The sequence below is a fragment of the Arabidopsis thaliana genome, chromosome 5, assembly GCF_000001735.4.
Source record: "Arabidopsis thaliana chromosome 5, partial sequence".
NCBI classification, from domain to species: Eukaryota; Viridiplantae; Streptophyta; class Magnoliopsida; order Brassicales; family Brassicaceae; genus Arabidopsis; species Arabidopsis thaliana.
In genome coordinates, this window is record NC_003076.8 from 14,024,892 (window position 1) to 14,052,852 (window position 27,961).

The window sequence follows — 27,961 nt, forward strand, 5'->3', positions numbered from 1 at the left end:
TTGGTAAAAATTTTGTAGGAAATTTTCTAGGAAATAAATTCGTAGGAAAATTCGTAAAAATTTCATAGGAAATAAATTGGAATATTTTCACCAGTTTCTTATCAAATATTTGGCAAGAAAATTGTTTCTTGAGATCTACTACCAAATATATTCTAGGATATTAAAACAATAATAAAATTAATTTCCTTTTGATAATCAGATTAATTGCAAAATTAAATTAGGAATATTCTTAACAACAAAAATATTCATTGATTATTACTCCAACAAATAATATATAAACTAAATTATTACTTTTATTAAATATTTTCATTTAATTAAATAATAGAAATACAGTACTACTGTTACTCCAACAAGTTAATCTCATTCTCATTAATTTAATAAAAGATACAATTGAGGGTTAAATAATTTGTATTTGTTTCTCATTCCAAAACTTCTTGCTGGCTAGTTTCTAGTTGAATTTTTTGTTTTAAATATATAAAATAATTGAATTTTAGGTTTAGAGATTTAAATTTCTAAGTAAATGGTATTTTTAAAAGATTGAATTGTATATTTAGATTGTTAAAACACATGAAAATGAAAAAAAAAATATTATATATTTATCTACTTTAGTAAGATGAATTATATGTAAACCTAATTAAAATCAAGAAATTTCCAATTATATTCTCATGAATTACTTTTATCAATTATATATAAACCTAACTAAAATCAAGAAAATCCTAATTATAACTGTTTATCACTTGTTTTATAATAACCTACGATTTTCCTACCAATAACCTACAAACCATCAATCGTAAGAAATTAATTGATAGGAAATATTCCTTCAAAATTCCTACCAAAATCATTTTTTTTTGTCAAACAACTTGATTTCATTCATTGCATAACTGAAACAAGTTTACAAGTAGCCAAGGAGCAAAGGTTAAAAAGGCTTAAAACAAAGTAGCAACAACAAGAAGCAAAGGTTAAAACAAATGCTACACAAAGATAGCAAAGATAAACCGACAAAGGATCCATGAAACTTGAGGGCCAATGCTACGGAGCCGACTGGTACCAGTGAGAGCACGGGTTGTCAAAACGTCATCCACAAACAGAGCGGTGGACGAAGTGATGGTCACGGTCCATAATAGATGAGGTGACATTGAAAAGATTCTCAAAGTCGAGATTCTCGCTGTCCCAGGTAGATTAAGCAGGAAATGGTCGTCGACAAGGAGAGGGGTTGAGTGGGTTCTGTCACCCGGTGGGTTTAGAGGTATAGAGTTGAGAAGCATTTGGTAAGCACTGCTCCATAGAGCCGGTCTCATAATGCCATAGCTTCTCAAATCCTTGCTTTCATGAATATCAATCTTAAAAATGTTAGACAAGTATGGCTCGGATTCAATATTTAAGGGATTTGGGGAGAGAGGATTAAAGAAGTTTCGGTAACCGCCTCTCCGTAGGGAGGAGATCATAATGCCGTTATTCTCTAATCTAATAGCATATCTAAAACCTAGATACACCAAGTCCATTAGCCTAAAGCTTTGATGAGAAGATGAAGCACTTGAGGAATTACAATTGGCCAGGGTTCTAGAGATAAAATTACACACCAAAACCATTGAAATCGACAAATGGCTTAAGCGGAGTCCATAACCAATTAAGGCGCTAAGTCGGGATATCAATTCTAATGGGCTAATTAGAGATTTAAGAGTAACAGACCTGGGCCAAACTAGTGGAGAAAATGGGCTACCAAATCCAAGGATGGGCTGAAGATAAACAAATAGGCCCAAAAGAGGCCCACCCAAAAGGAGAAACCCTAGGAAACCTCTAGGAAGAGGAGCGCTGCCGTACACCGCCGCCAACATCGTCGGAGAAGCCAATCCAATAGAAAACAAAGTCGGAGGAGAAGTTTTGATAATCATGCTTGGGAGAGAAACCACTTAGCTTACTGATATAGTCTCGTTTGTTTATTCCTACCAAACATATGACTATGTTTTCGTAGGAAATTGGAAAAGTTGGTCCCAATGGCGGACCCATGTGGTGAAAAGAGGGGTCATTTGACACCCTTTAGTTTTAAATCGGGAAAATTCCCGAAAAAAACCCAACTTATTTAAAATCTGCCAGAAAACTACCTAAACCCGTTTTAAATAGTTTGAGATTTTTAGGAAATTTTCCGGTTTAAATCTTAAATAGTTTTCATCTTGTTTCGGTGACTGATTTGGTATGAAGCTACAATTTTGACCCCCACCCCCACCCCCCCACACAAATGCAGGATCGATTCCCGTTGTTGCCATTTTTTCTCATATATTTTATTGGGCCGTAGCCCATATATTTTGTTGTCACCGTTTCTTTTGTCAGATTCTTCTAATATTACATTCAACTTTCCAAAACTATAAATATACCAATTTTTCTATATCTTATTTGACCCAGATAAAAAAATTCCTTAGTCCGCGTCCTAGTAATTTCCTACCAAATTCCTTCAATATAGTTTTCATAGGGAATTAAAAGGATATTTTCCGACCCAATTCTTATCATTTCTTTTCCCATAAATTTCTTTCTAATCTCCTACAAATTTTCCTTCAACTATATATTTTGTAGAAATTTCGTATAACTTTCTCACGATAAGTTTCGTATGAAAATTTTCTACTAATTTCCTACAAAAACTGTTTTCATAACAAATCGTAGAGATATGGTAGGAAATATTTCATATCTTTCATCTACAAAATCTGTTTTCGTAAGAAAATCGTAGAGATATGGTAGGAAATATTTCATATCTTTCATACCAAATTTTTCGTAGGAAAATAGGTAGTATTTCACCATGTTTTCTTGTAGTATATAAAGTTTTTGTGATGGGGGTGATGGATATCGTTTGAACAATTTTTTTCTTTTGGTATGCCATCACTTGTGGAACCCTTATTTCTAGATATTTTGAAAATTCAAAAGCATGATTCTGGTATTGATTTACATATCTAGATCTCAAATTATGTAGAAAATCAAAAGTAATTACGGAAAGGCTTGTCGATTTGGCGATAAAGGCGGAAATTAGGGTTTTTGTTTTTGTTTTTGTTTTTACTTTGGTTAGCCGCTCAGTAAATATGAACAGAACAAGACCGAACAAATAACCTATTGCATATACAATTGTTGCCAATCGGTTTTGATCTCATTACTCAAACCGATTCAAACACCAAAGATCTTGGTTTGGTTTAGAAACTTCGGTTTGGTTAGGTTTTGTCAATAGAAAGTCACTTAGTCAATGCATTGAAAAAGATTTTCCTTTTTTAAGAATTTTTTTTTCATTAGCTTGCCAAAAGAATGAAGTGTTTTAGTCAAAATCTATCAAACTCCTATTTAATTATTTAGGTAAGTTGACAATGAATCCATTAATTATCAATTGAACTTCCTGTATATGAGTTTTCTCCATAACTAGTAATAATTTGATAGATTTGACTTGACTACTTCATTTTATTATCTTGCCAAAAGAATGAAGTATGTATTAGTCAAATCTATTATATTATTACTAGTTATCTAGAAAAAAGCATAAACAAGAAATCAAACTGATATTTATTGGATTCATTGCTAACTTACCTAAATAAGTAAAATTACAACTTGAATAATGTTTCAAGGCTTGACTATAAAACCCACACAACCATTTTTTACCATAGCACATCAACCACATTTATTGGACCTTAATTCTTTTGTGATATCAGAATATTCAAGATTCTTGAGGTAATCATATTGTTAATATACAGAAAATATGCATATATAAATTTTTTGGATGATTTTATTCTCATATATGTTTTTTGGTTACTAGGTAAGCGAGAAAAAAAAAGAAGAAGAATGAATTCCACATGTTGCTCTGCATGCAAGGTCATGAAATGTGATTGTGCTCCTAATTGTATATTTGCACCACATTTCCCATTGACCAATCTCGAAACTTTCGAACGCCTTCACAGAATATTTGGAGCGGGTAATGTCTTCAAGATCCTAGCTAATCTGGATCCTATCCAACGTGAAACTGCTGTAAACGCTTTGTGTTACGAGGCCGAGGCTCTTGAACGTGACCCCATATTTGGTTGTGTTGGCATCTTTAACCACTACAAAAATCAGCTTCAAAATTTAGATGAACAAATCAATTCTGCAAAGAATGAGCTTGCAGCCATCATTGGACTTGATAACGTTCCGCAATATTCAAGTATTCCTATGCCAGCTGATTTTTTGACTAATAAGTTTTCTTTACATCCTTATATTGAAAAGATGGAGGGACTAGATGAGGTTCAAAAGAAGGAACTTATGCAACTACCACCTGTTGATGCGCAAGTTATAGTGAATGAAATGTTTAGGAAGAGAGGAAATATAAAGATATGTGGTGGTCATGGGGATGCATGCGCATCAACATCTGGAGGGACCAGTGCAACTCAGAAGACCCTTCCATTTCCTCAAAACCATAACCAACCATAGTTCTAATTAAATGTCTTTTGTGTTTATTTTATTTTTGCATCTCAATTCCCATAATAATTTGGTGTCATTTCCTTTGTTTTATATCATTTCGTCAGAACTTCATGTAATATTTCGGTTGTTTTATCAATTTGAACTTCAAATAATGTTTCGTTTTATTTTGATTAGTCTATAACCATATTACATTTGAAGATCATTTAAAACATATAGATTATTTGATCAATCAGATGAGAGATTAGCTTCAGTTTTCGAAAGATAAAACTTGAGAATGAAAGTTGAGTAAAACAATTGACTGGAACAAGAACTTTACTACTTCAAGCCAGACACTAAACTAGATATATATATAAAAGCACAAGGAGACTGGTTCATAATCTTAACTATGAATCAGATTTGATGGTTTGAGCTAAGAGTTTGTATCCCTAAGTCCCATCAAAGTTTGAGTTATGAAGTTGATAAAATGAAAACGATCAAAACATAAAATTCACCATAGCCCACAACCAAAACAAATAAATGATCTTAAACAGAACCATCAATCAATATTGACTGCCAGAAGATCAATTTTTAAAGGACATACTTCGGTTCCCGGATGCCGGAAAAGCTTGACGCCGTTTTCCTTGACCAAACTCTGACTGCTCCTGTGTAGACCCCTTCTTCTGACCTGCTGCAGCTTCTCTCTTTCCTTGTCTTCCCTTGTGTCCTTCCCCAAATTTCACCTCTTTCCTTGCAGCTTCATAATCAAAAGGCTCTATGTTTAAAAACTCGGTCTGCTTTTGGGCCTTCTTGCTCTTATTCATGGATTTAAAGCACTTCTGAAAGTTTGTGGACAACTCCGAGAGAGACATTGGTTCATCTTCAGCGTCAACTTTTTTCTCATCACCATTTTCTAGTAGTATAATATCGCCCATCTCGGAGCTAGACACTTTGGACTCTGAAACTCTACCAGAAGTACCAACGATCTCTGAGGCTTCTTCTGAATCATCTTTCAACTCTTTCACACCATCTTCCTTGGAAACAGAGGCTGGCATAGTACTGGACATCTCTTCAGGCTTCCCATAAACTTTCGGAGATGTTTCAGAAGTTGACTTTGAGTCAGGAACTTTCTCTGTAAACGAATGGAATGACAGGTTTACAGATGATCTTATCTGTTCGAGCTTCACATCTTCCTTCACCTGAAAACATTTTTATCAATCATTCTGCAACCAAAACCAACTATAGAGTTTTCACATATATAAACTCACCTTCTCATCAGTTCGAGATTTCTTCTTGGAGGCTGCATTTCCCAGCAAAGCTCCTAAACCACTGCTTGGTTTCTTAGAGATCCGAACAGCCGCAGAAACCTAATAAATAACAGATATGTCTTTGAGAGCCCGGCATGGATACTAAAGAGCACCAACCAAAAGAAACAACTAGGTGTCACCTTAGCAGAACCAAACAAGCCGGATCCTAAACCTCTCCCTTCATTAGTATTTGCTGCACCCATAATTAGGTCCCTGGTACTCTCAAGCTGCGAAGAATTTTCCTTCAGACTTGGAGAAGCCACATCTCCTGTGTGCAGGTCTTTCTTCTCACTTATAGGTTCAATATTCTTATCCATTACCTACAATATAAGAAGGCCACATTTTAAACAGACATGGAGAATACAGGAAAACAGTTGAAACCAATAAGTATCACATGCACTCTGAATTCGAGCCATAAGGTGAGGTTTCAGAAATATGAAATTTGGATTCATAATTAGTCTTTGACAGTAAATTATTCCAACTCTAGGCTCTTGTTTTCTTTGCAGGTTGAGTTTTAGAGGGTTTTTAATACCCTAATCGGCTTTCAACTAGCTTATACACCTCAACCGAAAGCTTACAATAATAATTATACAAAAAGGGAATAGAAACTAAATCAATAGAGATATCTCACATTTCCAGGAGACACATCTTTTAAAGATAGAGCAGCAGACTCAAATGCTGCATAATGTTGCATTGATTGCCTGATGACACTGACCACCGAATCAACATTACGCTCGATATAAGGATGCTTTGACTTCAACATCCGACGCAATTTTCCAACACTATCAGGCATCTCCTTGGCTATTAGGATAGCAACATTAGATTACGTTAGGAACTTAGGAATTGCCAAAACAAATCCACTCTCTGCCAGATGGTAAAATTGAACTCTCAGCTCTATATACCTATTTCAAGGAGAACTTTGTTTGGCAATACATAACCAGTGCTCTCATCCTCCGCACGTGCAATGAAATCCCTCCATTCACAAAGCCCCTAAGAGAAAGTAAATTTTAAGTTAGCTTTAAATAGTATAGGAAAAAGCAGTGTAAGTATGCATCATTCTTCACATCACACGAAAACATCATACCGCAACAATGGCAAGTTGAGCTGCATTAAAGCCCGCTGCTTGAAGCCTAACAAAATGCCAGAATGAGAAATATAATACTGGTTTATGTAACTTAGCTCAAGAGAAGCCAGCTATTAAAACAACAATTTGATTAACAGATTTAATCAACAAACGCATACACCTTGTCTGCTGAAACAAAATAAAATAAGTATGTAGACCCTCTCAAGAAAAAGCAACAAACCCATATACGTGAAGATATGAATTCTCGGTCAATAACTCTTTCTCATATAGTTGTGTGCACACATCGTAACTCCGCTTGTAGACCTGTAAGAAACAGTAAGACAAAAATAATAGAAAGAACATATTATTCATGGGCTATATATCCACTGGATGTAACAATATCTAGACAAGTAGAGTCAGTTGAGCTGAATTACCAATTTTAGACACATGAATTCCAAATTATGTGGTAGGAAATTCTATTTTGACTATGCTTACAAAAGTCAATTCAGACAGAGAACTATTTTATGCATGACGGATGCCATTGAAAGTTATTCTTAAAAAGTATTAGAGTGTTGCAAACCTAGAAAATCACCTAGGTGAGGCAGCTAGTATATAATAAGAACACTGAAAACCCAGTACCTCCCAAAATCGCTCTTAAAAAACATAAGAATGTTGCAAATGTGGAGAATCACTTAAGTTAGGCAGCTAATAAAATAAGAATACTGAAAACTTAGCCTAACCTAAGTGATTGGCCACATATCATTTTCCACTAACAATGTTATGCCATCAAGTTTTTTAAGGCTACACAAATTCCTATTTGCTAGTGTGGGAAAGTAACAGAAAGATAGTAAGAACCAAGCAGACACTAGCAAAGACAATTATACATCTATCATGCAAATACCAACATGCAGAGGAATATTATACTTTTCAGCATAGTTTAATGATGACTACCTCAAGTAGAGGAGAGTCAGTATGCGCGTCATCCTTTGCCATTCTCTGCAGTTCTAGTTTGATTAAATCATATATGTATAAGAGGTAGTGGGTATCTTCTCTTGCATATCTGCAGGGAAATCCAAAAATGTGAGCTCAAGTCAACTTAGGCCAGAACAGTAGTGAAAAGACAAAGGACAGAGAAGATTGACCTTGTCATTTCCTCTGGAAGGGGTCTTATTCTCCAGTCTGCATTTTGGTACCTACAGCAATAAACAAATCAGAATTTGGAAGTCCAGTGATAGACGAGAGTGATACAAAATCCAGATAGGACTAGTACTAACTCTTTATTTGCAGTCACTCCACAAAAATGCTGCAAAAGAAACTCCAGGCTATTTCTCTCCAAATTTAGAACCCTGGAGGCCTGAAAAAATCAAATTGTTTCTACTTAGGGGAAAAAAGCTAAATAATTAAAATTTCTTTCATGTATCATGTATGCTTCTTAGTCGCCACAGTATGAGATCCAAAGCTATTCAACTAAACCAATTGACTTGTGTCTTACAACACATACCACAAGTTACTAAAATTCAGGAGGGGGTTGAAATTATCTCCTAAAAGGACAAGAAAAATCCAGAGTTGTGCAAATCGTTGCCAGTTATCCCTTTGATGGTATAATTAGCTAAAACCATTCTCAAAATAGCTTAGTTCAGTGTACTTTGATCGGAAGAAAACTTCTAATTTTCTCTTTCCAGGCATAAAGGAAAAGAGAAGAAGAAAGCGGGATATTAAATTCAAAAGCCAATATGTTGCCATCATTCTTCTTCCATAAAGCAAAAGGTGTATGTTATGGATACTGGATCTCCTATGTTTTACAGGAAATGTCATAGAAAAAAATAGAAGATCATCGCTGAAACAAAATCAAACCTGTCCTGTGTCAAAGAGATTGCAGACATATATGCCGAAGTCCCGTTGAAGCCAGATAATATCTCGATCTGCTCCATGCATTACCTAATTACATAAACAGATTTCAGAGCACAGAAAATATATTTTAGACCTTTTGTAATGGAATTGAAGTATCCCAGGAAAAACCTTTTTCTTTTTAGGGTCTTTGAATATCTCCCTTAGATAAGGCCCAATGTGAATACGAAGCTTAAATGTATCAACTATATAATCCTCTGTTCTGGTGGAAATTTGCATCAAGCATGTCAATCCTTGAAAAGATCTATACTGATTATGCTCCAGATCAACCTAAAAAGAGCAAAAACAAAAAACTTAAGAGAAAGGGGAGAAATAAGCATTGGCAACTCAAACTTGAATATATTTTTTTGGCTTATCTAATCAAGGAGAGAAGTCTTATATTCTCCAAACCAAATTGCTGAAGTAACTATCACATTGGTAGTTCAGTATTATTCTAAAGAAACTCTGTAAAAGTGTATAACCAAGTAGCAAGCCATTATGTAATAATGATAGGATCATCAAATTCCTTACTACTTCTACCAAGAGACATTATGATCAAACAATTCACTGCAGACTGCACATTGGACTACTAAAGACAATCAGAAAAGAAATTTACCGCAAACTCTTCAACACTACGCAGTTTGGCAACTAATTCTTTCAGATCTTTCACTTCCTGGACGAACTTGAATGGAGTCTGTTCCAGTGGAAGGGGCTTCACAGGTTCCATCTCGTTTACATCTTTGTCAACGAAGTCAAGCACTGAAAATTTCTCCTGCATAGTATAATAAACGTATAAAAAGAGAGAAAAATGCCAAGAAAAGGCCAAATACTGACAGCCAAAACATAACCCTAAGAAAGTTAAAAACAGATCTTTTCCCAAGCCACCTTTTCATCAATACAATACGGTAAGCTTACAGACACTAGAGTCTTAATGTGGCTGTTAAGAACACAGATAATGCTAACCAAAATACAACACTATTGGCAGTACAGGGCAGGTTCTTAAGAATAACTTCACTACATTCAAATAGAAATTCTCATTCTACACTATACTGGTAGCATCCTCACTAAACCAAGCCAATTTTCAAATAAAGTCTAACTCTATCCAAAGTTCAAACCATATTATTCCACAACAACTAAACAGATAACTCTAAAAAACACAAAACACTAACCAAAGGATGCATAGCCCGCAGATCATCCTCGCTCCTCTCCAACCAAACATGCTCAAACGGTAGATTCGCATTGTTCACCAATATGTTATACTCCTCTTGAGGCTTCTTTATAGTTGGTACATGAAAAGGAACTTTAGCCTTACCAGATGAATTCTTATCCCTCTCAGCCATCTTAACATCAATCACAGAACCACCACCATTAACCGCTGCCGAGCCAGTAACCACATTACCAACAGGCTTCTTCTTCTTCCCATAAACCATCTGAAACCCATCATCTCCATCATCAGCAACAACAGACCTACCAATTTCCTTCTCTTTCTTCCTAATCCTCTGAAACTCATCAACAGAAACATCAAATCTCTCAATCAATTCATCATTCACGTTACATAACCAATCCTCCGCATATACGTCATCAACATCGCCAGGAAACTTCATCGATTTCCCCCAAACTTGCTCGGAATCACCGATCGTTGCAAGAGTTGATTGCGAGGTTCCAGTTATCTCATCGATTGGGCGTTTGAACTCATCGAAATTGTAGTAAAAGTGAAAATCTCTACTCGTTGGAATTAGGCGAGAAGACGATGAGAGTCTCGAGAGAGTCGAAGAGAAAGAAGAACCATCGATTAATTTCTCCAGAGACTTTACCTTCCAAGAGACTGGTGATTCGTCGACGTCCATGTTACCGTCGCTCATTATCTCCGCTGGAGAAAAGATCAAATCAGAGAATTGTGATTTTAGGGTATCTCTGGGCTTGGCTAGGGTTTTAGGAACATTATTCAATGAGAAACTACTGTGGAGCTGTTTTAGTATATACACTTAAGGGCAAGAACGTAATATCCGGTATTTAATTAATTCTAGGATATATCGAAATATATAAATATTTATTTTAAAGATTTTTAAGGATATTTCCTACTCGTTTGGGATAAATTAGCTACTCCAAAACCAAAAATTAGCAAATCAGATCTTTGTTCATTGCATATATGAAATCTCAATATTTATGCAATGACAAATTCCAAATGGTTGGGGGATTCAAAAAACTCAACTAGTTAGACGAATTCAAACAATTCAACTAATTAGACGAAATTCATACTCACACTATATAAAAGGTTTTGAAAATGGATATATATCTAAACTCTTTGTTCTCTCGACAAAAAAACAAAACAAAAACTAAAATCTTTGTTCGAAAAAACGTTATGTGTTAGTCGGGGGCTTGGTATGGGCATAAAGTTTAATCAGGAACTCTCAATCTAAATGTATGCATAATAAAAATAAAAATTGTTTTATATTTCCAATCTAAAAATAATCTGGGTATGCAAATTTAGGCGAAAAGTAATCGGATGTTATCTTTTGAAGAAATTAGTCATTAATCGAGGTGGATAGAATAAGCCTAGCGTGCAATTAAGTGGTGAGTAATCGGAGCTAGGCGGAAATTTTAGAACAAGATCTAAAACTAATGAATATGTTGGTAATAACTAGATTTCTTAGTTAGGAATGTACTTACCAATTTTAGTGCACGACGGAGTCCACTTGCCCTTCCGCTTGCGTCATCAAACAACAGATCTAGTCAATTTTGTTTTTGATCTCGTCAACTAAAGGTGTCAGACGGGCCGGCCCACGCCCATCTAGCCCGCCCCGCAGTGGGCTTTCTTTTTTCGGGCCGCGACGGGTTGGTCCGTTTAGGACCGCGGACAAAATTATCAGTGTCCAAGTCCGGTCCGCAAAGCCCAACGGATATACGGGTCGGCCCGCAGGCATTTCTCTGCTACGCATCAAGGATTTTTGAGCTGTGGCATTGTCTGTACAAGGCAATATCTCGTCCAGAGCCGTATTGCTTGATGGTCTCTCAACCCATTCGTTCATTGCCACACATGTGTCTGCAGTACAAATCGAAGAAACTGCAGGAGAAGAAATGATAACAAGATCACTAAGGTCAATACATTAGTTGATAGTTGAGAAACATGTAGTCAAAGATGAAAACATTACCGAGACCAAGAAAAGTCACCACAAGCATGACGATTGAAACTACGATAAGCGCCACTCTCCTGCGAGTACAGAAATGACTATTATACATTTGTTTTTCAAAATCCAAAGATTCTGTAACAGATAGACTGTTAGGAGGAGTTTGTTACACAGAATCAAGGAAATGTCTTATGTGATTGGAGTTACTAGTCGATTTCTCAGTGATAGTAGCTACAGAAGAATCCAGTTTCGCTCCGATCTGATCGATTTCAGTTTGTACATTTGCAGGTAAAAGAACCTGAAGAACTGCAGCCTACTTGGCTGAAGCAAGATAATCTGAGATAGCTCTAAAACAAAAGGATCATAAAAACAGAACCAAACTAAAACAAAAGTCAGGACTGAAACATAATTGTAACAAGTTAAACTCAAATGTGAAACAGAAAATGAACTTAAGTCAAGAGAAAGACCTGCAACTTCTTCAACGCAAACATGATAACTGAAACATGAACTTAAACTCAAATCCAAACATGAATATCAAACTTAAAATAAAATCTGCAACTCAACATTCATCTGCATCATCCACAAGCGACTGGAAAGAAGGTAGAGTCTCATCTTCAGCATCAAATTTTTCATACTCCTCTACAAGTATCACACAAACTAACAATGTTAATTTATAGACTAAGATTGTGTGACTATAAAACTTATGAAAAACAACTTACTTACCATTTTCATAAGATTCAAAACCTTTTAACCAATTGCGACTGCATATTAATGCTTGAACATTTCTCGGTAAAAGACGACTTCTATACTTGCTTAGAACTCGAGTTCCGATGCTAAACGATGATTCAGACGCAACTGTTGTAATAGGAATGCTTAGAATGTCACAAGCCATGGAAGCCAATTTTCCAAACCGTGGACCGTTATCTTTCCAATAATTGAGAATATCTAAACTCTTAAACCCTTTTACGTTCATTGCCGGTTCATCCAAGTACATATCCAACGTCGACTTTCCATTGGCAACAACATTTGCTTTGCGAAAAGCAAAGAAATCCTATAACAAAGATAAGAAATCAAAATAACATAACATAAAAACTAATGACTTGCTGTTTTTCATAAAAAAAACTGCATATTAACTAACAAAAAACTGCAATTTTACTAATAACAATCTTAAACAAAACAAAACATAAGAAACTTACATCGTAATTGCTAAAATTCCCTTTTGCAGTTTCATCATCATGTGTAACATCTTCACGAGACTCAGTTGTAGGTGATACCGCACTGGACTTGTTCTCATAAACTTCAAAAAGTTTACGTAGTTGAGCACGCAAATGTTTAATTCTTTTCTCACGAGTACTAATATCTAGTTTTGCAAAACAATAATCTGCAAGTGTAAGCTTCAACCTCGGATCAAATACCGTAGCGATTGCAAAGATATCACTTACTTCTGCCCAATACTTATCAAACCTCTCTTTCATTAGGACAATCATGTTTCTGATAACTTCATCTTGGCTGGACTCATTCACTGTTAACCAGTTTTGGATATTCCAAACTTGCATAAAATACAAATTCGAAGTTGGATATGTCAAACCTGATATAAGATTGGTTATTTGATCAAACGGCTCTAAAAAATCACTCATTTGCTGTAGTCGATGCCATTCAGCATCTGTAGGATGAAATTTGTAGTTTTTTGGCATCAATGACTTTGAGATTACCAAATGCAGCTCGATACTTCAGAGCCCTATCAAGCATCTTGAATGTCTACCGTAATGGAAAAAACTTTCTTCTCAATTCCCCAGTCCTTCAATTTCCCAAGTATCTCCATCGCTAAGTTCATTCCTGTTTGCGGTGGAGGGAATGCACAAAAAACTAGGATCTTGTTATTGAGCTTCCAATTTCTGTCAATGTAATGTGCTGTAAGACACATATAACCTTCATGAGTGAGCGCAGACCACAAATCTGTAGTTAAACTAATCCTTCCAGGAAGTTGAGCTAACTCTCTCTTCAGCTTATCCGTCTCAATCTCATAAAACTTATAAACATCTGCAGCAGCTGTGTTTCGACTAAAAAACTTGACATCCGCATTTAAATACTTCCACGTTTCTCTAACTCTCTCATACTCCACATAAGAAAATGGAAGATCATGTTGGATAATTGTCTTAGCTACCAATTCCCGGAAAACAGATTGATCTATCTTTCTAGCTTGCAATTTTGCTTCTGCATTCACCATCATCTGACTAATATCACCATTTCTAGGCACGAGCTTACATATTTGCAAATGACGTCGATATGTATTCGTACCATTTTTGTGTGCATTGTACGCATAATCTGATTTGCAATGCTTGCACATAGCTCTTTCTTCACTTTTTCCCAAATGATTAACCTTTTTAATCACTATGAAATCGTTCCAGACTTTTGAGTATTGCCTTCTCTTCTTTGGTTTCGATGACTTTCCATTGTCCTCATCATCATCAACATCATCAGCTCCATTGTCCCCATCGTCATCTTCTTCATCATCATCATCTTCGTCTTCATCACTAATCTCAAACACTTTTTTTGGTTTTTTAGATGCTTCAGCTTCAGACTTTTTTCTTCTCTCTGTTTTAGAGGCAGAAGCTTCATCACCCTTGCCTCTTTTTTGGGTTTTTGATGCTTCTAGTTCACACACTTTTTTCTTCTATGTCATAGGTGTTCCTGTTTCATCTCTCAGTTTTCTTTTCAGCTTTTTAGATCCTCCTGCTTCATCATTAGCTTGTTGTTGTTCATATCTAGCTTGTTCCAACTCAATGACTCTCCAAGATTTCACATCTAATGATCTCAAATACTCAGCATCAACAGAATCCAACGGATCCTATCATTAACAAAATACAAAAACTAGTCAAGACTAGCAAATTGTTTATGTGTAGTCACAAATAACATACCATTACAAGTGTTAGATGCTCTGTTTGATCTGAAATCTGAATCTAAAAAGCTTCAATGATCGTAAAAAAAAAAACTTGAAGAGATAGAGAATGACTTTTCAGTTTCCTTGTTAAGCAATTGAGCGTGAACTGCTACTTCTAGGTTTTGAACTGCACAAGAAACTTTAATAGAGAGAAAAGGTTTGAAAGCCTCTATGAGAAGTGAAGGGTTTTAAAAGAGTTGGTTTTTCTTTCGTGGGCTACCCGCATACCCGCAATCCGCAACGGGCTTGTCTGCTAGAATCCGCAGTCCGTAATGGGCCTGCCCGCGAGGCCCGCTAATTTGTGGACAAAAAAATCAACGTCTAAGCCCGCTCCGCCATGGGCTACTTGGACAAAGCCCGCGGGCTAGCGGCTCGCTTGACAACTCTATCGTCAACGACTCTTCCGCTTTCTCTCACGATCTCTCTCTCTTAAGGGAGGCGCACAAAATTAACGAAAGAAACCCTAGGATCCTTATTTATACATCTTCATAATTTTTGCTTAGCATTTCGGTTTACTGGGTTTAGTGGGCTTTGTGGGACTTTCAAAAATTTAGGATTTTTCATAAGTTTAAGGTTTTTTTTCCCAAAACAAATTGATTGGGTTTGATGGGCTGGGACAGGAATATTACATGCTTTTGAGAAGTTGCTACTCAATTGACTTTAACTTTATTTGTTATTAGATTTGGACCCGTCAGATTTATGCGGGTTTTATATTTTTAAAATAGAATAAAATTTACTTAGGAGACTACCACAAAATCCACATCTATTTAGAAATGTATCTACTTTACCACAATCAATAATGTTCCATAAATCCAAGTTTAATTAGAATAACTTGTTTATACGTGTCGGAATCTAGTGAATTGATTGACATAGGTGTCAGAAACAATTTAATTACTAACTTTGAAAAATCTAGCTTATACAATTAGATTATATACTTTAATAAATATTACATGTGATTCATTTCTTTTCAAAATTAGTATTTTACTATATTATTTTCCTTGTTTATATATCTTCTTAGAAAATAATTATAGTCCATTTTCTTTTAAAATTTGTAATTTATTGTATAATTTTCAAGATTGATATATTTTTATATGCTTTTTCAGAAGTAATTACAATGCTTTAACTTTAATTATTTGTAATATCTTATACAATTTCCTTTTTATTTACATAATTTTTCTTTTCACATTTGTCAAAATCTTAGAATTCATAGACTTGATACGTGTCATAATAGATAAATTCACCATTCACGTTACAAAAGCCAATCTTTTGCATCCAGTTCATCAACATCAACATGAAACTTCATCGATTTTCCCCAAACCTACTCGGAATCACCAATCGTCAACTAATTGCAAGCTTCCAGCTATCTCATCGATAAGAATGTTACAGGTAAAACTGTAATTTTAATTTCCTAAAACCTGCTCGGAATCACCAATCGTCAAATACTTTCTTTTAACTTTTGTATACTATTTTAATTTTACTTTTTCTCTATAAAATTATTTTATACGGTTGAGTCTTTTCTTAGTAACGGATGCGTTATACGGTTGAGTTTTTTCTTAGTAACGCAATGTAACATATTTTTTTATTTTTAATTTATTTATAGTTGTGTTTTTTATTGTAACCTTTCATTAATATTTTCTTTTAATGTTAATAATTAATAATTGTGTATTTTTACAAAGTTGTATCTAGTCATTTAAAATTTTATCTTTTCATCCACTTTTATCTTTTCTTCGAATGCGTTCTTAAAATATTTTTATTTCATTTTTAATTTAAATAAAAAAATTATATGGTTGTATTTTTTCATTGTTACCTTTCATTAAATTTATCAATTACAAATTTGTTAAAAATAAGTTTTTAGCAACATCGCGGAAGTTCATAAGCTAGTTAAGTTATAAAACATAATGTCAACTTTCAGACGCCAATAGATGACGACTTCTTGTCATATTTGTGACAATTTTGAGGTTGTAAGTCTATATCATAAATTCATAATGAGTAAAAGATGAAACGTTATAATGGTAACAAAATATGATAATATTGAGAATATTTTAGTTAGTATATATGACGGATAGTTGTGATTTTTTTTGTCATCTCCTATGGCGATTTAAGTCTATAGTTTTTTTCATAATGAGTGACGAAATTGAGATGTTATGATAGTAATAGAATGATTGTTTTGAGAAAAATCTTTAATGGTCACTGTAACGGTTAAGTAACATTTTTATTAGTCATTAACGGTCATGATTTGAGACTATGGTAATAAGTAATAAAATTGATATATGTTATTGTGATGAAATATTACGTCTCAACAAAATTATTTTCATGTAGTATATGGGTATGCAATTAACATATCATACTTAAATCAAGTATTCATTATACTCTAACCCAAATCTAATGTTATTGGTTAGTGGATTTTAATAGAGTTATTGTTTAGTGGATTTTAATAGAGTTAAACTCTAACCCAAATCTAATGTTATTCATTCATTGATTTTAAATCCATTATTTAAATCAACTGTTACTAGTTCTTATACTTACAATATCTTCATTAAAAGACTTTAAAATTAAGTGTTATTGGTTTTCATATTTCTAATGTTTATATTACTAGAGTCTTAATTCTAATGTTATTGGTTCTCATATTCACAATGATTAGTTCAAGTTTCATGTTATACATGTTTGATAGATTTTCACAAATACTTTTATTTGAAAAGATTTGAATGAATCTCAAACTGATTTCATGTGTAAATTATAGCAATCAAAATATTGCCTTGTATCTTGAGATTTTCACAATCTACAGTCTCATGAGAATATTACATATTGCCTTGTTCTTTTGCCAAAAACTTTATTTTTCCTTCCACATCTAGTTTCACGTTACATCTCGGACTTTCTTCTCTCCTTCTTCTTTCCTCTTCCCTTTCACGGTAAAGTCTATCTCTTTTCATCATTATAGTAGTTATGGCTCGTTAATTTGCTTGAGAACAAAGTCACTTTTATCACTTTTGATCATACTATTATATATATTTTTATTGTAGGTTTTATAATGGAACGAAATCTTTGTGAAGAAGATGATTCAGATGTAGATATTATGTTATTGATGGTGGTTGGATCCGTTGATGCTTATGAAAGTCAAATCCCACGTCCGATGCGACGACAAATCACAAAAAAGGGACACGCTTATATACAAAAGGCTTTGAAAGATGATCCTATTCATTTTCGTCAACTATATCGTATGAATCCTGAGGTTTTTGCGGAATTATGTCATCTTCTCCAAATGAAAACAGGTTTGAAAGGTACACCACATGTATGTGTCGAGGAGATGGTTGCTACCTTTTTGATGACAGTGGGCCAAAATTCAAGATATTGTCACACAATGGACACTTTCAAGAGATCAAAATTTTCAACAAGTATTAATTTCCACAAGGTTCTCAGAGCTTTAAACATGCTTGCACCAACATTGATGGCCAAGGTTACAAATACAGTGCCCTCAAAAATAAGCAAAAGCACAAGATTTTATCCTTACTTCAAGGTACATATCTTTTTTGTGTGAATAATATTTCTTGAAGTCTTATATAAACAGTTTTTAATTTATGTTAGGACTGTGTTGGAGCTATTGATGGCACACACATAAATGCAATGGTACAAGCTCCTGAAAAGGCTAGTTATCGTAATCGAAAAGGAGTCATTTCACAAAACGTATTAGCTGCTTGTAACTTAGATCTTGAGTTCATATATGTTCTAAGTGGATGGGAAGGTTCGGCTCACGATTCAAAAGTTCTACAAGATGCTTTAACAAGAAGAACTATTAGATTGCAAGTTCCAGAAGGTAATAGATTACAAGTTCCAGAAGGTGATTTATCATATGATAATTTATTTCTAATAGTGTGCTTCCATGTTTCAGGAAAATATTATTTAGCAGATTGTGGGTTTCCAAACCGACGTAATTTCTTAGCTCCACTACGAAGTACTCGTTATCATCTACAAAATTTTCGTGGTGAAGGAAGTGACCCAACAAATCAGAATGAATTGTTTAACCTTCGCCATGCATCTTTAAAAAACGTTATCGAGAGAATTTTTGGTATATTTAAATCTAGGTTCTTGATAGTTCTTGCATGTGTTGCCTTACATAACTTTCTTCGACAGAAATGTCGGTCAGATGAATTTTCAAGTGACGAAGAAGATGAAACAGATGTTGACAATGCAAATCAAAATTCTGAAGAAAATGGTGGTGAAGAAAATGTTGAAACCCAAGAGCAAGAAAGAGAGCATGCAAGACATTGGCGAGCGACCATAGCTGCAGATATGTGGAGAGATGCTACTAATATTGGTAGCCAAAGATAGTAATTCACTTTTTATAAAGTTCATGTATTTGTCTTTCTTTGGTGTTGATGGAGACACTTTTCCCGTGTTTGAGCTGAAAGATTTATTTTTGAACCCTTTACACTTTCTTTTATTATTATTATGAACGAGTTATTGTCGTGAAATGATATATGACATGCTTCCGGGCTAATCTCATCGACATAATTAGAAACTGAGAAGTTGGCCATGGGAAAATGATACAAGACATACAAATACAGAAATGACAATGATGTCAACATGACACTTAACCATAACGTTTAAATTATGTTCTACTCATATCGGTGGTGGGATAATTATACCTTGACCTAAGAAGTATGGGTTTATGTGTATTCTTTTGTAAACGTTTAATACTATTAGTTATGAACGAGTTATTCTAGCTCTATCATCTATGTTACAGCTAAGCTTTTGGAGTTATACTATAAAACATTGTTCATTATTCAAATCATATCAATTAAAATAAAAAGTACAGAATCATATCAATTAGAATATTACCTTGATCATCATAATATTCTAGTTGCTACTAAAGAATAGAACCATATTACTTAGAATATATATTACCATGATCATCATAATAATATCACAATCTTTTTGTTATATTAACGTATATCTTTACGATCGCACTATCTCTATAAATGTCACGTACATCTCTCTTCTCATTCTCTAAGCATACAAGCTCATTCGACTGCAAAGAAAAAAGTTCACTTGTTCTTACTTTTTTCTTTTGTTCTTATTTACAGAATCATATGCTGGAAGTGTGATATTGATTAACTTTTGAATAGTTAACTTTTGTTTCCCGTCTCACTATTTCCTTGTTTTTTGCATTGACGTATGGTTATTTTTTAATAAAATATTGCAACTTTTTCATGTTTTAACGTATATTTGTTTTTGCAATTTGTCATAGGTATCACTATGGGAAATTCACAACAAAAAAAAAGAAAAAAGGGGGATTATAATCCGTGGTCTCCAGAGGAGACTAAGCTGTTGGTGCAACTTCTTGTGGAAGGGATCAACAATAATTGGCGTGATTCTAATGGCACAATCAGTAAATTAACTGTGGAAACGAAGTTTATGCCGGAGATCAACAAAGAGTTTTGTCGTTCAAAAAACTACAATCACTACTTAAGCAGAATGAAGTATTTAAAAATACAATACCAAAGTTGTCTTGATCTTCAGCGTTTCAGTTCTGGTTTTGGTTGGGATCCTTTAACAAAAAGATTTACGGCTTCTGATGAAGTTTGGAGCGACTATCTAAAAGTAAGTATCTCATTTTCTTTTTTAAGTGAACATGGTCGTACTTACATATTATTAATATGTCCCTTTGTTTTTGTAGGCACATCCGAACAATAAACAACTTCGTTATGATACATTTGAATTTTTTTACGAGTTGCAAATCATATTTGGGGAAGGTGTTGCTACTGGAAAAAATGCAATTGGATTATGTGATAGTACGGATGCACTTACGTACAAAGCTGGAGAGAATCCAAGAAAAGAATATGTGGATGATTTTGACAACGTGTATGAGTATGATACTACAACTCATCATGAGTCATCGGAGCATTACACACCATTTATGTCTCATGGAACTTCAGAAAGTCCTACAGAGAAGCTTCCCCCACGTAAAAGAACAAGATCTGAGAGAAGTACTTCACAAAAAGAAGAAAGTCCTATGATGGTTGTTAGCAGTAAAATTTTGGATATAATACAACAAAGAGAAGAGAGGCAACAAAAAGAAGTGGCACAGAAAAAGAATAACGTTTGGGATGCTATAAAAGAAATTTCTGACTTGGATGAATGTATTCGTTACAAGGCACTTACCAAAATTTATCATTTGGGAATACAAGACGTTTTCGTGAGCATGTCGGTGGAAGAGAGGCTAGGATGAATTCAAACCATTATGGAATAATTTGAGCTTAATTTTTATTTTCTTTGTTTTTAAAGTTTTTAATTTGGATTCACCAAAATTATTATGAATAAATTCTTTATCTTATTTTTTATTCTCAAACTTCAAAACTCTAGAAAACTTGAAACAAAAAAATAAAAAATTGGTCAAAGTTTTGTTAGATTTCGTTTAGATTATAAAATCATTTGTTATAGAGTTCAATTCTATTAGAAAACCAAATGACATCATATATCACTGAAAATAGACTTCCACGACAGAATGAATAGTGATTCAGTTTAAATGAACTCAGATGTTTTGAAATCTGATAAACTTCAACTCTAATGGAGTTGACTTCAACTTCACTAACCAATAATACCACCTTAGTTTAGTGGAGGATCTTTGAGACACATGCGGTTGCTAAAAATAACTACAAAAACTTTGAATCTTTTGAATACGAATTTTATTTAAAATTTAAATGAAAATTAATTATAGATTTTTGGGTTGTTCAAAATGTGTTTGTAGTTTCTAAGAGAACGTTGAATCATATTATTCATCACTTTATTTCATGACAATATGGGTATGCAATGTATGAATTGTTTATTTTTACCAGCGTCTATCTTCTATAAGACAAGAGTTTCAACGTGAGATATGCTAACAACGTTAAAACTAAAGATAATACAAAATTAAATAATTTTAAAAAGATTATTATTTATTGGTACGACAAGAGCACAAACTCACTAAGATATGAACACTTATAATTGTGACATATTATGAACACCTATATTTTATCTTTATCATCACTCTATTATTCTACATATCTTTGGGTATGCAATGAACAAATTTCACACATTTACTTTAATGGTGTATTGGATCATGCATGTGGAAACTAAAAATAGTCTGACAACTCTTGAATCACCCGAATATATATTAATTTTGTTTGATTTCAAATAAAAAGTGAATGATAAATTTTTGGGTTGTTCATATTTTCCAGCTAATTAGTGAAGGAAAGTGGTAAATATATATATATGATTGTATAAGACAATGTATATATGGTTGTATAAGACAATGTTAAATATATTGTTTTCAACACATCCATTTCCTGGCACATGCCTTTCTACTTCCACAAGTTTTCAAAAAAATCAAGTATGTTCCTATACGATGAGATGGAACCAGTATCGGCGCACCTTCCATTGAGGCGGTTGTTCGAACATTTTTTGTTTTTTTTTTGTCTATTTGTGGTTAATCAGTATTCGGAGACTCTCAAATTTCACAGTTAAACTCTTTACAAATTTCTCTAGGTGTGCCATTTTCTTTAGTGTACAAAAAAAACTTTTTTGTTCGAATCTTCATCACAGATATGTCTTTTTGGAGCTCTTTCATCCTATCCAAAGATTCTCGGAACCGAAAAAATGCACAAAGAGACCATGCAAATGAAAGATACTCTACTTTCCTATTATGTATGAGTTTGGGACAACTAACTAAATCAAACGACACGTAAGCCCAACAAAACAATTGGTAGAAGTTGTAGATTTAATTAATGACCACGGGCAATTAAGATTTATTGAAACCATGTAGATTATAAATTATAATAATAGTCGAATCAAGGCCGTGAAAAAAAAAAGTCGAATCAAGGCCTTTGTAAAAAAGCCCATGGGCTTTTTTAAAGAAAACTAAATGTAGAAACGTCCTGAAGCGACCTTAGAAACCCTAAACACTCTTACGATCGTTTCTGGTTATTACGTTTTCGAGCCGCTGTTTCTTCTTCTCTGGTTCGCGTAAATCAGTATGGATCAGAATCTGGATCCAGCTTTTGGGATAATTTTCCTCTGGGATATCGAGAACTGTCGTCTCGAGTTTAAAATGGTACCAAAAATGATGAACAACATTCGTAGGTCTCTGAGAAGGGCTGACAACAGGTATCATATAGTCAAAAAGGTTTTGGTCGGAAACCAGAACCTTAGGTTCATCAAAGATAATCTGGTCTATCTACATGTAGAAGGATTCGAGTTCTATGACATACCGCTTAGGGAACACACCTGCCCTGAACCCTGCGGTTTTGTGGTTCAACATTCACCGTTCAAAAGGTTATCTTACCAAAACTACTTTAACAAAAAGAAATTTTACAAATCCCTCTACATTAAAAGTTCTTAAATCAAAAACTGTCCAGTAAGTAGTATTGTTCAAAACGGTGTGTTTTAAAGTTATTTGTTAACAAAAAAAAATTCCGATATCAATCCATAAATTTGTGTAAATGATTATAAACGACTAAATTTGGGCTCAAAACATTATTTTGATGAAGAGCACTAATGGATAAAAATAACATTTCTTAAATATTTGTTTAAAGGACTAGTACAATAACATTTTTAACTATTTTAAAAATATATTTATAGTTGGTCTGAGTAGGAAATAACCGAAATCTTAGTTTTATGGAAAAATATTATAACGTTCTATGTAATTAAAATAGTGTTTAAGCATCAGTGTTTAAACTCTGTAAAACTGTGTAAATGATTATATGTTTTCTTCTTATTTTGACATTTAACATTAAAATATTTCATGTTGAGTCGAACTGGATCTTCTTAAAATCACAATATACAGAAAATTAGTTTAACTATCTTTATTTAACTTTTTTTTTGGTCAACTATTTAATTAGTATTACTACTGTAGTATCATAGTTGCTCCAAAAAAAAGAAAAAGTACAATAGTTTTCTATTTTATTCAATATTTGTCTAAGCCACAAAGAAAGTAACTCTAGACTGACAAGCGTGAAAGGAGGTTAATTAGCTTAGTCTCGTACTCACACATCATTTCAAAAGTAGAGAGCAACATCACATGACAACAACAAGTGATCCCTTGTTTCTGAATACAAAGAACAGAGACCACAAGTCGTTTGGAGCGGCTCTCCCCAGCCAACAAATCTTGATTTGGTAGGCAATCGGTCCAGGTTTGCTATCCACATGTTAAAAGTATGTTTAGGCGTGGCCGCTTTACATTAAACCAAACCGAATCTGACGAGTCTACCAAATCAGCTCTTGGTCTTAGAACAGACCACGTTCTTGATGATGAGAAGCCTTTGCAACTTATATGTTCTCCACCACCCAACCATAAGAGGCCATACCTCGAGAATCCTTTTGCAACTTATTTTTCTTTCCAACATTTAAAGCACATTTATTTTCAACAGATTACAGTTAGACACAAGCATTGTTCCATTGCCGTTTCATGGCTATAAATAGCTTATTCCTCATTGTTTCAACAGAATTCAAATAATTTCTACAAATTGAGATTAAAAAATGTTCGACGACTCTACCTCAATGCTTGCGTTTATCCTAGGTTTGCTTCTCCTATCATTAACAATGAAGCGTAAAGAGACGAAGAAAACCATGTTAATGACTAGCCACACGAGAAACCTCTCTCTTCCTCCGGGGCCAAAATCTTGGCCTTTAGTTGGAAACCTACCAGAAATACTAGGGAGGAACAAACCGGTGTTCCGGTGGATACATTCATTGATGGAAGAACTCAACACCGATATTGCATGTATCCGTCTTGCGAATACTCACGTGATCCCCGTGACATCCCCGAGAATTGCAAGGGAGATTCTGAAGAAGCAAGACTCCGTTTTCGCCATTAGACCGCTAACAATGGGGACGGAGTATTGCAGCCGCGGGTACTTGACCATTGCGGTGCAGTCACAAGGAGAGCAGTGGAAAAAGATGAGGAGAGTGGTGGCATCTCACGTGACAAGCAAGAAGAGCTTCAAATTGATGCTTGAAAAGAGAACCGAAGAGGCAGATAACTTAGTCCGGTACATCAATAACCGCTGTGTCAAAAACCGTGGTAATGGTAATGGTCTTGCGGTTATTGATTTAAGATTTGTGGTACGACAATACAGCGGGAATGTAGCTCGGAAGATGATGTTTGGTATACGGCATTTTGGTAAAGGAAGTGAAGATGAATCGGGACCAGGGTCCGAAGAGATTGAACATGTCGAATCTTTGTTTACGGTTTTAACCCATCTTTACGCCTTTGCATTGTCGGATTATGTCCCGTGGTTAAGGTTCTTGGACTTGGAAGGCCATGAGAAGGTTGTGGCTGACGCAATGAGAAATGTAAGTAAGTATAACGATCCTTTTGTCGATGAAAGACTCATGCAATGGCGAAATGGGAAGATGAAAGAGCCTCAAGATTTTCTCGACATGTTTATAATGGCGAAAGACACCAACGGAAAGCCTACTCTATCGGAAGAAGAGATCAAAGCACAAGTGACGGTATGCATATTATGGACTTCGCTTAGTATTTTTTTTAATCTACCACAATATAGTAGGTAGAGTATTTTTTTTATAACAAGAAACTTTCGTCGTTTCATGGCCAATAGTGATCCGACTCTGATAATACATGTGTCATGTCGACAAAAGTAAATCAGTTGTCCATGAATGTAGTACTTAGGATGGGTAAAACTGTAACAACACCTCTGCAACCTCAAAGATCATGGTAAATTGTAGTGGAGTTTCTTTAGGAAATAAAGCTCTAAATATTTTCAATTTTGAATTCCATGCATTAGAGATGTATTTTCACAAGCAAAATGTTTAAATTTCTTTTACAAAAAAACGAAAAACAAAATTATCCGATGATCTCTAAATTTTTTTTGATGGTTGATTATGTTGGATTATGAAGGAACTAATGTTGGCTACAGTAGATAATCCGTCTAATGCGGCGGAGTGGGCTATGGCGGAGATGATTAACGAGCCGAGCATCATGCAAAAAGCTGTGGAGGAGATCGATAGGGTAGTTGGAAGACACCGTTTTGTTCTTGAGTCTGACCTCCCTAGTCTAACCTACGTGAAAGCGTGTGTGAAGAGACATTTCGGTTACATCCGGTGGCGCCATTCAACCTCCCTCACATGTCCACTGCTGATGCTGTGGTGGATGGTTACTTCATCCCCAAGGGAAGCCACATGCTTATTAGTCGTATGGGGATCGGGAGAAACCCTAATGTGTGGGACAAGCCGCTTAAATTTAACCCTGAGAGACATTTAGGCAATAACTCATGTGTGGAACTAAAAGAGCCTAATCTCAATATAATATCGTTCAGTGCATGAAGACGAGGGTGTATGGGTGCGGACATTGGGCAGCCATGACGTACATGTTGCTGGCTCGGTTGATTCAAGGGTTCACATGGTCACCAGTGCCTGGTGAAAGTAAAATTGATATTTCAGAAAGCAAGAGTGATCTTTTTATGGCAAAACCCTTACATGCGGTTGCAACACCTCGTTTGGATCCACATGTGTATCCAACCTGATTTAAACGGTATTTGTTTTGTTTTTGTTTTTTTCCTGATAAGACATGTAATGGTATTATGTTAAATAGTTTATCTAGAAACAGCTATCATGAATAATATAATTGAATTTTTCATTTACTTTATATTTAAACATAAGATTGAAAATGTATTAACGTCTATTTGCAAGTTTAATTGATTTGAAAGAGCAAATGGAAAATTCAAGCAAAAATCATGTCTTGTTGGATTAAAGTTTTGGTTTGTAAATAATTAGGAGATTTATTGGGTTGTACATAATCATGATCATTTATTTGTTCTTAGTTAGATAATTAGGCTAATTCATATCCTATTAAGTGTATCTCTTATGTACATTCGGCAATAGAAATTTCAAGCACAATAATGTGTTGTTGGATTTAAAATCTTGTGTTATTTGTTTAATGTCTCATAAATAGTAGTTAATATTTGATGATTTGTTTTTAATGATTTATAATTAGAAATCAATTACTATTTTAAAATACACTTATAGAATTCAAAATCAATTAAAATCTAAACCAATAAATCATGTTTACCAATTAGTCTTCGTCGGTATAGATGATAGGTTTCTACCAACTTATTTGTTTTCTATTAATCCGACCTCCTCCTGAGAAGCCAATGCTTATGAAATCAAGACACGTTTGATTAGATTGATTCAAAATTTCAAATCTCTTAAGTTATTGGGAACCCCTATGATCATTTGGATTTTTTTGAGAGGTTGTGTAGTACGTTTAAAAATGGAGGTGTGCCCGAAGATAGTTTCAAGCTCATTTTGTTTCCTCTTTCTCTTAGAGAAAAAGCAAGCCTGGGAGAAAACTATGTAGGAGAAACCAAACCAACAATGGTTTATGCTCAAATGAGCTTATTAACATAGAAATCTAAGATTGAAATTAGATAGCTTAAAAGCTTTATTGAAATGTGAAGTAAAGGAAAGGGAAAGACTTTAGTTTGTCACCAAGATCACAAATGATTCTAGATTTGATATTTCATTAGATGAAGGGAGAGTTGTTTCCAACTCTCAAGGTTGTTTACATTGATTTTATAAACACAAATTTAAATGAATCTCTACTAGCTAAAACCCTAGTTATATGGGCTAATGGACTTCTCATATGACTCTATCTTGGGCTTCCTTTGGGTCCTCTAATATGTCGATAAACTATACCATCTCATTTGGTCAGTTCTTGGGATGCGTGTAAGAAAATCATCCATCTCAAGTTCTACTCCAAGCAAAAAACGCAAAAGTGAGAAGTGAATAATGGGGTTTAAGCAAGGAATGGGGACGGCTTAATGATTATACTCAAGATTGCCCTCATGGATTCAAAAAGGAAGTTATTTCCTTAGTATTTATATTGTGGAGTTAATAAGGAGCTAAAACTGTTTTTGGACATGACTAGCAAATGACATTTTGCAAATATTACCATGGACTAAGGAGAGTTACTTGTTGAAAATTTGGCTCAAAGTGATCTAAGCTACAATGATATATGTGACAGGATCACCTTTGGAGATACCAAGTGACGACTACACATGGAAAAAATTGCAAAATCAATTAGATTAGGTGGAGAAGTTCATGATGATGCACAAAGAGGAGTTAACGATGTTACCACGGATTTTTTAAAGTATATATCCAAGATGAAGATATCACTAGTCCAACAAAAAAACTATTCAATTAATAAATTTTTTATTTTTTGTGGTCCAACTTCATTTTATTAAAGAAT

General features: G+C 34.4%; 5 protein-coding genes and 4 pseudogenes across 9 annotated transcripts; 5 read left to right on the forward strand and 4 right to left on the reverse strand.

The window, feature by feature from the left end:
• Window positions 1-971: 971 nt before the first annotated feature.
• AT5G35890 (Beta-galactosidase related protein) lies at window positions 972-1,835 on the reverse strand (the record flags this gene model as incomplete). Its single annotated transcript, NM_122980.1, has 1 exon — window positions 972-1,835. The coding sequence occupies one exon, from the start codon at window positions 1,833-1,835 to the stop codon at window positions 972-974; it is 864 nt and encodes a 287-aa protein (NP_198438.1).
• Window positions 1,836-3,790: 1,955 nt separating this feature from the next.
• Window positions 3,791-4,535, forward strand: LBD35 (LOB domain-containing protein 35). The gene has a single exon (NM_122981.4). It carries the CDS (start codon window positions 3,808-3,810, stop codon window positions 4,426-4,428), a length of 621 nt encoding a protein of 206 aa, NP_198439.1. The 5' UTR covers window positions 3,791-3,807; the 3' UTR covers window positions 4,429-4,535.
• A 147-nt stretch (window positions 4,536-4,682) lies between these two features.
• Window positions 4,683-10,602, reverse strand: AT5G35910 (Polynucleotidyl transferase, ribonuclease H fold protein with HRDC domain-containing protein). The gene is made up of 14 exons (NM_122982.4): window positions 9,822-10,602; window positions 9,269-9,424; window positions 8,785-8,943; window positions 8,620-8,703; window positions 8,040-8,119; window positions 7,908-7,958; window positions 7,717-7,825; window positions 7,007-7,089; window positions 6,787-6,832; window positions 6,605-6,692; window positions 6,334-6,503; window positions 5,843-6,022; window positions 5,664-5,762; window positions 4,683-5,594 (listed from the first exon to the last, which is right to left on the reverse strand). The coding sequence occupies exons 1-14, from the start codon at window positions 10,512-10,514 to the stop codon at window positions 4,980-4,982; spliced, it is 2,613 nt and encodes an 870-aa protein (NP_198440.2). The 5' UTR covers window positions 10,515-10,602; the 3' UTR covers window positions 4,683-4,979.
• A 1,737-nt stretch (window positions 10,603-12,339) lies between these two features.
• Window positions 12,340-14,031, reverse strand: AT5G35912 (annotated as a pseudogene; the record flags this gene model as incomplete). The annotated part of the gene is made up of 1 exon: window positions 12,340-14,031.
• Window positions 14,032-14,454: 423 nt separating this feature from the next.
• On the reverse strand, window positions 14,455-14,740 carry AT5G35913 (uncharacterized protein; the record flags this gene model as incomplete). Its single annotated transcript, NM_001344116.1, has 2 exons — window positions 14,699-14,740; window positions 14,455-14,628 (listed from the first exon to the last, which is right to left on the reverse strand). Exons 1-2 carry the CDS (start codon window positions 14,699-14,701, stop codon window positions 14,455-14,457), a joined length of 177 nt encoding a protein of 58 aa, NP_001330759.1. The 5' UTR covers window positions 14,702-14,740.
• Window positions 14,741-17,749: 3,009 nt separating this feature from the next.
• On the forward strand, window positions 17,750-19,003 carry AT5G35914 (annotated as a pseudogene; the record flags this gene model as incomplete). The annotated part of the gene is made up of 1 exon: window positions 17,750-19,003.
• A 971-nt stretch (window positions 19,004-19,974) lies between these two features.
• AT5G35915 lies at window positions 19,975-20,968 on the forward strand (annotated as a pseudogene). The gene is made up of 2 exons: window positions 19,975-20,319; window positions 20,396-20,968.
• A 3,263-nt stretch (window positions 20,969-24,231) lies between these two features.
• Window positions 24,232-26,237, forward strand: CYP79A3P (the record flags this gene model as incomplete). Its single annotated transcript, NM_148046.1, has 4 exons — window positions 24,232-25,206; window positions 25,613-25,723; window positions 25,768-25,987; window positions 26,071-26,237. 4 exons carry the CDS (start codon window positions 24,232-24,234, stop codon window positions 26,235-26,237), a joined length of 1,473 nt encoding a protein of 490 aa, NP_680351.1.
• Window positions 26,238-26,845: 608 nt separating this feature from the next.
• AT5G35918 lies at window positions 26,846-27,831 on the forward strand (annotated as a pseudogene; the record flags this gene model as incomplete). Its single annotated transcript has 1 exon — window positions 26,846-27,831.
• Window positions 27,832-27,961: the final 130 nt, after the last annotated feature.